Source organism: Monodon monoceros, unplaced genomic scaffold (genome assembly GCF_005190385.1).
Source record: "Monodon monoceros isolate NGI ecotype Baffin Bay Population unplaced genomic scaffold, NGI_Narwhal_1 Super_Scaffold_12, whole genome shotgun sequence".
NCBI classification, from domain to species: Eukaryota; Metazoa; Chordata; class Mammalia; order Artiodactyla; family Monodontidae; genus Monodon; species Monodon monoceros.
The window spans coordinates 45871394-45884026 of NW_021703768.1; the positions used below are offsets into that span (position 1 = coordinate 45871394).

At 40.6% G+C, this 12633-nt stretch overlaps 1 protein-coding gene across 1 annotated transcript; it reads left to right on the plus strand.

Annotated features, from left to right (window-relative positions):
* The first annotated feature begins 5442 nt into the window (after window positions 1-5442).
* Window positions 5443-10596, plus strand: GAPT (GRB2 binding adaptor protein, transmembrane). The gene is made up of 2 exons (XM_029215767.1): window positions 5443-5591; window positions 8668-10596. Exon 2 carries the CDS (start codon window positions 9055-9057, stop codon window positions 9526-9528), a length of 474 nt encoding a protein of 157 aa, XP_029071600.1. The 5' UTR covers window positions 5443-5591; window positions 8668-9054; the 3' UTR covers window positions 9529-10596.
* Window positions 10597-12633: the final 2037 nt, after the last annotated feature.

Consider the following 12633-nt stretch of genomic DNA (forward strand, 5'->3'; position numbering starts at 1 on the left):
AAACATATATCTAGTTACCTCAATTTGTCATGACTTTTAAAGGTATTGTCTTACTCTTCATCTCCAGTTTCTTTTTTTTAATTAAGATACAATTACATAATGTAGTGCATAAATCTGAAATGGACAGCTTGATGAAGGGTTATACATAGATACGTCTTTGTAGCCACCACAAAGAGCAAGATATAGAACATTTTCTAGCATGTGAGACGGCTCCCTTATATACCTCCCAGTCTATAATAATCACCTTTCTTCTGACTTCTACCATTATATGGTTGTAGAAAGCTTTACATGATTTCAGGAGTGGAATCATAAAACATGTACTCTTTTGTGTATAGCTTCTTTAATTATATATTAAGTTTGTAAGATTCATCCATGTTTTTGTGCATGTCAGTAACTTGGCTGTTTTCATTGTTGTGTAGTACTCCGTTGTGTGAATTTACCATGCTCCATTTACCCACTGTATTGTTGATGGACATTTGGAATGTTTCTAGAGCTTTGGGACAATATGAAGAAAGCAGTCATAATCAGAAACGGCCTTCATTTCTCTTGAGTATATACATAAGAGTGCAATTCCTAAGTCTCTTTACTTTGTTTTTCTTTCAATGTCTTCTTTTTTTAGCCCTTGACCATAATCTAACCTTTCTAAGTTGTTAAATGAACCATAACAATATACGTCTCTTTAGTCCTGACAAGTGTTTCAGGTGGCAGATTTCATAGTTTAAAATGGTCCACCAATAGAGTAACATCTTTCATGGTTCACTACCTATGGCATCCCTGATGGATTTTGCTCTCTCATTTTCTTATCTCTAACTTCCTGTCATATATATTCTGACTTAATGTAAGGAGAGAAAAACAGATAGACTCTTGAAGGGGACATCTAGGGACTTTCTTTTTATCTATTCCTCATGGAGGTGGCATAGTATAGAGGAAAATTACTAGATCAGAATCAGGAGACTGTTTTTTTTTGTTTTTTTTTTTTTGAGGTACGCGGGCCTCTCACTGTTGTGGCCTCTCCCGTTGCGGAGCACAGGCTCTGGACGCACAGACTCAGCGGCCATGGCTCACGGGCCCAGCCGCTCAGCGGCATGTGGGATCTTCCCGGATCGGGGCACGAACCTGTGTCCCCTGCATCGGCAGGCGGACTCTCAACCACTGCACCACCAGGGAAGCCCCAGGAGACTGTTTTGATATCTGGTCTAGATTTCTACTTTCTATGGAGTAAATCACATCACTTCTCTGACCCTCAGAGGGTTCAATTATATCAATAGTTCCCAAACCTGGCCACAATTCAAAATCATCTGAGGAGATGTCAATGTTCCTTTTTCTTATGAAAGTGGTACATGTTTATGAAAAAAGATCAAAAAGTATAAAAGACTGTAAAATCAAAGGTAAAAATTCCTCTCCCCGACACAGTCTGTGCAATCCCTTATTCCTCTAACTCAGAAATTCCTTGGTATTGTTCTTAACTTTTAAAATGAAGTTCCCTGGGCCTGACTCCAGACATAATGAAGCAGAATCCCCAGAGTCCTATGAATTTGTATTTTTTTTTAAGTTTCATAAGTGATCTTTTTTTTTTTTTTTGTGGTATGCGGGCCTCTCACTGTTGTGGCCTCTCCCGTTGTGGCGCACAGGCTCCGGACGTGCAGTGGCCATGGCTCACGGGCCCAGCTGCCCCGCGGCATGTGGGATCTTCCCGGACCGGGGCACAAACCCGTGTCCCCTGCATCAGCAGGCAGACTCTCAACCACTGCGCCACCAGGGAAGCCCCTCATAAGTGACCTTGATAGACTTTCAGGTTTGGGAATGAATTCCTTGACTAAATAATATCTCACATCTCTACCAGTAAAATCCATTCCTGTCCCCTCAAAATTATATGATTTAAGTTTGCCAGCTGCTAACAGGATTGACACTAAGCATAACTAAAGCAACAGTGGTTCTATTTTGACCTCTTCTTATTCATGCCTTCTCTCCTCACCTTCAACTGCTCAATTTCCTCACTTTAAAATTTTCTTAACTCCTTGGCCCACACAGTGAAACTTTACTAGTTGAAAGGCAGTGACTCGTTCCATTAAAGCTCTGGTTGCTTTTTGGCTAATCCCATAAACCCATCAGTATTAATGAATTTGCTAGCTAATAATATGCTACCTTTCCCAGGCAACATAATGCCTTATGCTAAAATGTATGCTTCCATAATGCCTTTAACCAGTAGCATGGAGTTTGGGGGCTCCCTACAGAATATCCAGGAAGATGTTTTTAGTCAGTCATGCTTTCAAATAAAATCCACATTTACAAACATTTTTCCACATCTGTCATCACCAATATTACTCAGTTCAAGTATCTGAAAAAGTACATGGTTAAAATAAATAGGTATTAACTGACACAAAAGAAATTGCTAGGAATTTTAATCACAGTTAAGTAAATTGGTTGTTAGTCATCAAATAATAGAAGAAAGATTATCTGGATAAACTTTTCAGTCCAAATTACACTAGAGAACAATTTACCTCCCATGCCCTCTGCTACCCAAACGACATGGTGGAAGGAAAAGCAGGAAAAGAAAGCCTAACTATAATTGCTATGATTAAAAAGGGAACTGTAAGAAGACAATAAAAATGTGTCTTGCTAGGCCAAAGATAGGAAGGTAGGAAAACAGAACTCAAGACATAATATCTGATCCATACAAATGATGATTATACAATAATTCTATTTTGAAAAAATATATATATAGCATCTCTTCTGTAAATTCAAAGAATGGTTATATCTATTACTTAAAAATAAATCATATCTAGAGAAAAAGGCCAGGGAATATCCTTTCATTTTATTTATCTTTAGAAAAACTAAAGTGATAAAGGGTTAAAACTTTCCTAAGTTCAAACAGCAAAATCCAGATGAACTTCCAGTTGTCCTGAGTTCTAGAGTAGACTGTATAATCTCGCATAAATATTGTATTTATTACATTACTTGCAGATTGTATGCATGTGTGTGTGTGTATTATTACTTGGAAGGGTGGCTAATGTTGCAGTTAAAATATTGGTAGACTGAAGATTGAATTCACATTTCAAGCTTCACAACTTCATAACCTCCTTCACTCTGAGATCTTTGCCTAGAACACTCCTACTCTGCCTTGCTTATCTCCTTTGTGCTCTGTGAGGCTTTGCTCATGTCTTCCCTTCCCTTCACCAGCTGTGAGCTGGTGTCTCTTTTCCTCGCTCCCACTGTTCCCTGTGCATAACGGTGTCTTTCTTAGCTCCTACTGTCTTGATCTGAAAAGATCTGTGGGTACAACCTCTTCACTAGGCTTTAGGTGCTGCAAGGGAGTTTGTTCACTATTGCATCCCCATTGCTTAGCATAATGCCTGGCACAATGTCAGTGTCCAGTCAGTATTGACAATATTGTTCTTCGAATGTCCAAAATGGTATTGCAATAAATAAATCTTCTTTTATTTATTTATGTATTTATTTTTTTGCGGTACGCGGGCCTCTCACTGTTGTGGCCTCTCCCGTTGCGGAGCACAGGCTCCGGACGCGCAGGCTCAGCGGCCATGGCTCACGGGCCCAGCCGCTCCGCGGCATGTGGGATCTTCCCGGACCGGGGCACGAACCCGCGTCCCCTGCATCGGCAGGCGGACTCTCAACCACTGCGCCACCAGGGAAGCCCACTAAATCTTCTTTTAAACTGCCTCATGCAAAGTTCATCCTCTGTGCTTGAAAAAGTTCCAGTACAACATAAAAGGCAAAATTTCCGTTACTTTATCATCTTGTCTGTCTAATTCAGCATTTCCCATTTTGGTATTCCGCAGAGTTGTCCTCTGAGAGATGCTGTTAAATAAGGGTTCCGTGATGGAGACTTGTCATTCAGCCTAGCGAGACAGCTAGTATGGTGACTTTAGCACACAGGTGATGGAGGCAAACTGCCAGCCACACGGGGGAGTGAGTACCTCACCACTCAGCCACATGGGGGAGTGAGTACCTCACCACTCAGCCTTCCTGCCCTCCTCTGTAAGAAAGGACGAATAGAGTCCTCTCCTATCAAGCTGTGGTCAGGATTTACTGAGTGGCACACAAAGGCTTTAAATACATAGTAGTGCTCAGAAAATGCTGGCGACTGTTATTAAATGAAGTGAAACAGTTGTTCTTTCATGTTTGGTTTGGTTTTGTTTTGTTTGCTTGCTGTAGGACTGCTCATAGCTTTTAGTATGCTGAGTGCCTATGAGTCTCCAGGTAAGCAGTACTTTCCAAATTTACTTGATGAAACTTCTACTAGAAAATTCCAGAAGTAGTACACTTTGGAATATACTTTAGGAAATCCTGTCTTATCAATTTAAAAGAATATTAGCATATTCTGAACCAAAATTGGGACACTGGTTTGACATGTGTAGATGTAACCTGGGGCACTGGGACATAGTACTTGGAACAAGGACTGTTCTAACATACAAGCAAATAAATAAAGACCTATGCATTACTACATTTTAAAATATTTCTTTTTAAAAATTTTAAAGTGCAAATAAAATGACTTATTTATTCTAAAGTGAGGACTGCCTGAAGATTACACACAGAATTAAACTTTTAAAAGTTATAAAAATTTGGGCTTCCCTGGTGGCGCAGTGGTTGAGAGTCCACCTGCCGATGGGGGGGGACACGGGTTCGTGCCCCGGTCCGGGAAGATCCCACATGCCATGGAGCGGCTGGGCCCGTGAGCCATGGCCACTAAGCCTGCACATCTGGAGCCTGTGCTCAGCAACGGGAGAGGCCACAACAGTGAGAGGCCCGTGTACCGCAAAAAAAAAAAGTTATAAAAATTAAAAGGTAAAATGCACACTCTTTTAGGTATTGTAGTAGGTTGAATGGTGACCCCCCCCCACCAAGCCCCTAAAAGAGCCATCCAAATTCTAATTCCTGGAAGCTGTGAACAGGACCTTATTTGGAAGTAGGGTCTTTGCAGGTGTAATTAAATGAAGGATCTGTGAAAAGATCATCCTGGATTATCTGGGTGGTCCTACATCCAATGACAGTGATCTTATAAGAGATACATAGAGGAAAAGACAAGAGGAGAAGCCATGAGACAATGGAGCAGAGATGGGGGTGATGTGTCTACAAGATGAGGAACACCGGGGATCGCCAGGAAGCACCAGAAGCTGGGAGAGAGGCCTGGATGGATTCTCCCCTGGGGTGTCCAGAAGTACCGCCCCTGCCCACCCCTTGATTTTGGACTTCTGGCCTCCATAATGTGAGAGAATAAATTTCTGATGTTTAAAAGAAACAAAAATAAAGTGGAGACTGCAAATATTGCTCAAATAAAAACAGCACCTAGGCTTTATGCATCATTTTCTGATATAGTTGGAGAATTATTACTGGGTAAAGATGAAGGGCTGGACTTCCTTACTCAAAAACTCGTGCAATTTATCTTAATTCTTGTGCATCTGATGAGAACTTCCTCTAGAGCCAGGAAACTTTGCAAGTATGAAATGATCTGAAAGGAGGGAGTAAAGAAGGAAGTAACTGACCTATGTGAAAAAGAGGAACAAGTTCTAAACAAAAGCGGGTTTAAAACATAACCAAAAGAACAAAAGAAAGCTCGGCATACCAATCTCAAGGTAAGTAAGACCTGCTTTAAGGTGTTTGTGTGAAATGAAAACTATAACAAACTAGTTCATTTTAAATAATCAATGGCTTTTTATCTTATCAAACACAGTTTGTAGAATTAGGTGGCCATACGTTGAAAAACCACTTTACAAATGGAGAGTGAGGTTAATGTTTCTTTACTAGTATAGAGCCTCACAAGGATAAGAGTATGCTTTGTTGTTGCCTTGGTTTCAAACAGAAGGGCAGTATCTGACTGAAAATTTCAGAAGTTTGTCAACAATTTGTGATCTTAAGACAAATAATTGTTAGGTAACCTGTTGGAATTGTCTTCCAAAACAGAAGCAGTCTTCTTTCAAATTGGGCAAAGTGAAACCTATAAGTTATATTTGAAGGACTCTTGTTTAATATATGTATCCCATTCTAGTAGGTCTTTATTCATGTCTTGCAGGGTTTTTCCTATTGTTATTTTGAAGAAAGAGGACAGATGCATTTATTTTCCTGTAAAATATCTCCTTGTCTTTATCTCAGAGAACACTACTTTGACAAACAGCTTTAATATTGGGAATGTAGGGCTTCTCTGGTGGCGCAGTGGTTGAGAGTCCACCTGCCGATGCAGGGGACACGGGTTCGTGCCCTGGTCTGGGAAGATCCCACATGCCGCGGAGCGGCTGGGCCCGTGAGCCATGGCCGCTGAGCCTGCGCGTCCGGAGCCTGTGCTCCACAACGGGAGAGGCCACAACAGTGAGAGGCCCGCGTACCGCAAATAATATATATATATATATATATATATATATATATATATATAGGGAATGTACTGGAATGTCTACATAGAAGAACATAGATGGTTAAAAATAAATTCTCCTCTCGAAAATCCAGAGAACAATTTCTTACCTTATCCTCAGAGGACAATAGTTAGCCTTCCTCACTGCTGTTGCAATCCTGGCAGCTTTTAAAAAACTGATTAATTTCAATCAATATGTGAAATTTAGTTCAAATATGCTGGCAAATATTTACTTAAATGAGTAATCATTTATACCATGAAATATCTTACATATGGTCAGTTCTCAACTGCTGCAAAAAAAGGAAGTGGGCTCCGAATGGTTAAAGTCACTTGCCAAACCTTTGCCTTTGAACACAAGCACTGTGTCTGGCCTTTTAAAGGAGGGAACCTACAAAAGTTCCAAAGAGAGTAAAAGATGTTGCAGTCTGGGGTGTCTGTCCCTATAGTTTTATCAAATAAATGTTATGAGTTAACTGCATCTCCTATTTAATTTCATATTTTATGTGAAATGCCAATTGAAAATTTGCATATTGATGTATTCTAACCTTGAACAAATTTAGAAAAGTTCACTGTTGTACATGAGTTCCTACTGAGAGCAGGGCACAATTTCATGGGGTTTCTTTGTTCCTGTTTATCATGACTATTTTTATCCTAATGCAGGTTGCTCCCTTCATTAACACATATTTAACAAGCTAGCTATTCTGTGTCTAGTATTGCTGCTGGTAATATAAAGATGAATAAGATATGATTCCGAACACTCAAGAACCTCAGAGCTAATCATCTATAAAAATTTAGCGATGGATGTGCTTGATAGACATTCATAGAAATGTGGGTAGGAATAATATTTGGGGGAACTTTTTACTTGAATCCAGATTTAATCACTTCTTAGTCATTAAAGAAGTTACTTAACTTTTTTAATCCTCTCTTTTCTCACGTATAAAATGGGCATAACAGTAGCATCTATTTAACATGACAGCTGTGCATGGTAGGATTAAATGAGATAACCCGTGTAAAAGTGTTTAGAAGCTGACCCCAGATAACTAAATATTATTGATGATGACATTCAGTGGATCATGACAATCATCTCATAAGCCCTATGAAATTGGATGACTGTAGTTAACAATACTGTATTATTTATTTGAAAGTTGCTAAGAGAGTAGATTGTAAAGTTCTCATTACAAGAAAAAAGATTGTAACTGAGCCGATGCATATTAACTAAATTTAGTGTTTTGATCAATTCACAATACACACATATATCAAGTCATCATGTTGCACACCGTAAACTGATACAGTGGTATATATCAATTATATCTCAATAAAACTGGAAGAAAACAACAACAATAATGAAAACAATATTGGATATAAGTATTTCTGTGACTGGGCTAAAAACATACAGTAATAATATTTTGTTGATAAAATCATAATAGAATACTCAGCCGAGTCGAACACTTCCATTTTTCTCTCCTCTTTGCCATTTTAAAGCATCAACAGGTAGCACTCTAAAATTATCTTAATTAAGTGGAAGCTATTTGCTGGAAGTTGTGAGAAGGCTAGTGATAGGAAGTCTTTCAAATTTTGTTTTAAATATTTTGTGTTACGTCAAAGAGCTCTTTTCTTTTTTTAAGTATACACTGTACCTTTTAGAAGACATGTCTTGAGTTTTAAACTGTGAACTTAAACAGATGCTTAGATTTGGAGTCCTATGTTTATTTAATCATTTATTCAATAAATATTGACTGAGTGCCTTTTTTGTGCTAGGTGTTACGCTTTTCTCTAGGAGTATTCAGAGGAAAAGACCTGATCCCTTGTCCACCATTTAACCAGATAGGAAGACAAACAATTTCCTGTAATTTAGATTGCCATGCTATAATAGAGAACTGACTCATTAATATGGGGATACAGAGGAATGTGTGATTAAGGAAAAGACATGGTCCCAGATCATTACAAAGAGGGACAGGCAAGGTTTCACAGAGGAGGTGATAGGTAATGGAAATGATTGCACATCTATACTCTTATCTCTTTGCTCCTATTGTGTTTGAAGCATTATCTTTCTCTTGAAAATTATTAGCCTTATGGTCAAAAACCATGTTGAAATCTAAGTGATAAAACCACTCAGGCTTCAGCAGAGACAGGTTCTTTTAACTCTCCCCCCACCACACACACACACACACACACACCAGCTCGTACTGTATTCTACCCTGAAGGAAGAGCTCACTAAATGCTGGTCCTTAATGTAGTGGTAGAAATTGGCAGATTTTTTCTATGCTATGTAATAAACACGCAATTAAAATGTTTCTAATTTACAGCAGGCACGTGGATGGCAGATCGTTCAACCTTCCCTCCCTTGAGTTTTCTGCTCTGCTATTAGTTTCCCCTCATTTGTGCTTCGTTTTGTGATTCATTGATAAAAAAGGAAGCGGAGTTGAATGAAATCCCCCCGACACAGTGCAATTATACAACAACAATTGTATAATCATCATCTACAACGAGAGCCAGCTTCCAAAGTCACGTTTGCTCACCTCTCCTCTATGGACACCAGGACTTTGCCGTGATGTTCTTTCATACCTGAAACAGAAATGCCTAAAAGAACTTCCAAAATTACTTTCAGACCATATCCTACGAAGAATTACAGCGGACTGTACCTGTGAATTCATTAAGGGCTACACCATACTACGAAACAATACTGTGCAGAAATGCTGAAAAGCTGTGGAAATACTTCAGTGGCCATTTCCATAGGAATTTCCCTTCTTTTACTGTTGGTGATCTGTGGAATTGGGTGTGTTTGGCACTGGAAACAGCATAATACAAGGCAATTTACCTTACCAAAGTGTTTGCAAAGGAGAAAAAAGAGAAAAAACCAAAGTAAAAGAGTCTCCTTGAGCTCCCAGGTTATCGGCCCAAGGCATAAAATCTCAGTTCAAACCCAAGACCACAGCTCTGCTGGGAAGGACACTAACACACATGGCAACTATGAAAATGTGGAAGCGTGTCCTCCCCAAGCTAAAGAAGAAACAGACAAGGGAGTATATGAAAACACTTGGCAGACCAATTTCAAGGAACACATCTATGGAAATGAGGCACCACTTGACTCCTATACCTTCCAGAAGCCTGGTACTTCTGAAGAACCTCAAGATGAAGACATATATATTCTTCCGGATTCTTATTAACTTTTCAAAATGTGGGTTTAGTTATTGGAGGATAAATATTTGCTGGAACTTTTATTGCACTGATAACATTATTGATCAAGTTCTTCTGTTCAAACTTAATGATCTCTGTTTTATCTCCACACTTCCGAATCCTCTCTGCATGTATCACTGTGGATTAATTCTAGATATCCTCTCCACCCTCCTTGCCCTGGATTAATTCTGCATTATGTTTTACTGATTCTTCCTTCTGAACATTACTTGTTATATTTTTCTTCTTTTTCTATCTCCACCACCTTTCCTGGCTCAGGATTGTTGTCACAGCCTGCTAACTAGTCTTTCTGGCTCTAGTTTCTACATAATCAGTGATGCTGCATCAATCCCCATGATGTTGCCAGATTCATCTGCAAAAAATATTCCCAGTGGCCTTTACATCACTCCTTTGCATATAACCTCTTAATGTCGCCTCTTTGTAAAAGACATACTACTCATAATTCTAACTCCAGAATTCATGATTTTACACAGTTGGTTCAAATTCACTTTTCCAGTGACTTCTACTAATCTCTCACTTCGTCTTCATCAGAATCATCTGAAAACCTGCCGAACCCATCCCTCCTCCACAGCTTTGCTTGTCCACCCCCTCTTAAGCCTGCCTCAGATCATAACTTCTTCCACAAGTCTCTTGAATCATTCCAAACCTACATTTGCCTTTTTACTTTTCCTGATCTCCTATAGATTTGGCTGCCTGTTCAATTCTTTGGGCGTTTAAACATATGAATGTTTGCAATGGCATTTTATTATTTAGTGTCATATGAGGATGTCTTAAATTCCCTACTAAATAGGAACTGTCTCATATTCGTATTTTAGCTCCAATACTTAGACCACCATGTGAGGCACTCAATATTATTCAGTTGACAAGAATTGAACTGTATATTTTACTAAGTCCTTTTGAAAACAATCTAATAAATTCATCCATCCAAGGAATATTTATTGAGTACCTTCTATTTACTTCTTACTGTGCTGTACACATGGAGGGGGTAAAATAGTGAAAAGAAAGACATGGGTCCTGAACATGTTCTGTCTAGTACGAAAGAAAAGACAAAAAACAAACAAATACTATGCTATTTATTAAGCTATCTCTAAACCCATCCTTGGATATGCTGCTCTAAATTGCTCAGGCTGGAACTCTGCAAACTATCAATACCTTTTTCCTTTGCCGGGTGTATCCACGTTAGGATCTGTCAATAGTGGGCAGTGAGGAAGAATGGTAGGCAACAAACAGGAAGGAAAAGGGGCCTTGCTCGTTCTCGTGCTCCTTGCTGTTCTGAGAAGGTACTGTTGTCATTTAACTTACTCCAGCATCACTGGTGGTTCGCAGTTTCTAATTCTTCCAGCACTCCCAGAACCAGCTTCTTTGCACCTTGTCAGAGTTGCCGGCACCAGCCAAGCAGCACCCTTTCCTTGGTATCTGAGAACCAGCCCCTCAGGACCTCCTCCAAGCTCCTGAGGGACCGGCAGGAAGCAAACGGCACCTTGAGCTCTGGGTCCCAGCCCTGCAGGACACCTCCTCCTAGTTTCTGATGATCCCCAGCCTCAGGTATGGTGGCTATTTCCTGCATTTCCTATCTCTCTGGTACCTCAGTGTCCTCTTTTTGTCTTTTCATCCGGATGCGCAGGCTCCGGATGCGCAGGCTCAGCGGCCATGGCTCACGGGCCCAGCCGCTCCGCGGCATGTGGGATCTTCCCGGACCGGGGCACAAACCCGTGTCCCCTGCATCGGCAGGCGGACTCCCAACCACTGCGCCACCAGGGAAGCCCAAAAGCTTTCTGTTTTTGAGAACAATGGCATTCGTTCAGTAGGGAAGAGGATTTGAATTTTAATAAGATGGCCGAAGGAGGCCTCTCTAAAGGCACACTTAAGCTGAGACCTGAGGGTGAAAGGGGTTATGTAAATGTGGTGATGGGCAAGAAAGGAACCAGCATATGGAAAGAATCTGAGGCATGAAAGAATGTATGGTGCTCTGGGAACTTAAAGAAAGCCATGGTGGCTGGAGCTTGGTGAGGGAGGGCTGAAGTGACACCTGATGCGTTGGCAAAGGGGGGAAGAGTAGACACAGCGCAGCTTCTCGTAGGTCTTGGTAGGTGGCTTGGACTCTGACGTGGGTGCAAGTGGAATCTAAAAAATGATTTTAAGCAGGGGAGTGACAACATTACATTTTTAGAAGAGCTACCAGGTTGAGAAATAACTGGAAAGGGTCAAGATAGAAGTGCTTAAGACAGTAAAGAATATTGTTCAGTACCTCACTACTCATTAATGAAAGTCCATAAAGCCTGGCAAGGTTTGAAATGGCTCCTATTCACTTTCTAGAGGAGAAAAGGATTTATGTTGATCTCAAGCATTTATGTTGGTCCCGGACCACATGGTCATTTTGAAGTCCCAAACACTAAGTTTTTTGCTAGAGTAATCTATACCCATGCCTACCTAGTACTCAATCATAGGAGCTGAAAATTACCTGCCAGAAACACCACCAGAGAGTATCTCTGTCTTGGTAGGATGGTGGGAATCAGGCTGGAACGAAGAGGGGGTTTAATCCAGAACAGCTGAAGTGGTATTATCTAAAGGAATCACGAGACTCCCTGTGCAGGTGAGTAGCCACAGGTGGGCACTGGAGGAGCTGCCTTAACAGTCTGGTCTGAGCATTCATCGGGAGGTGGTAAAGCAAGGTTTCTCAGTGAGCTAAGCAAGGGCCCATTTGCTGTGAGATCAATAGTGGGTTGGGGTATATTACTCTACCCTCTTATTGGGGTATATTATTATTACCTTTATGATGAAGTGTTAAGTCAGGCTGAAGTGAAACGTTGCAAGTTGCAGGCGTGAGCGCTGGGGCAAGGAGCCCGGTGCTCGTTGTTGCTGGATGTTGGCCATGAAACCCTGCAGAGACTAGCTACGAGTCACGGGGTGTGAACATGCCGACATTTCTGTGAGTACCTCGTAAAGCCGCGCTCATTATATTTGACTACTGGGTCTTTTTCCCCACCCCCAACTTCCTTCCTCTTTTAATTGTGGTACATGTGGTTACTTTTGCTAATAATCTAACTCAAATGCAAACTGCTATTCTCAGCCAATGT

Excerpts from the sequence above, each read along its gene's own strand:
- GAPT (XM_029215767.1), top strand. The coding sequence starts at position 9,055 with ATGCTGAAAAGCTGTGGAAATACTTCAGTGGCCATTTCCATAGGAATT.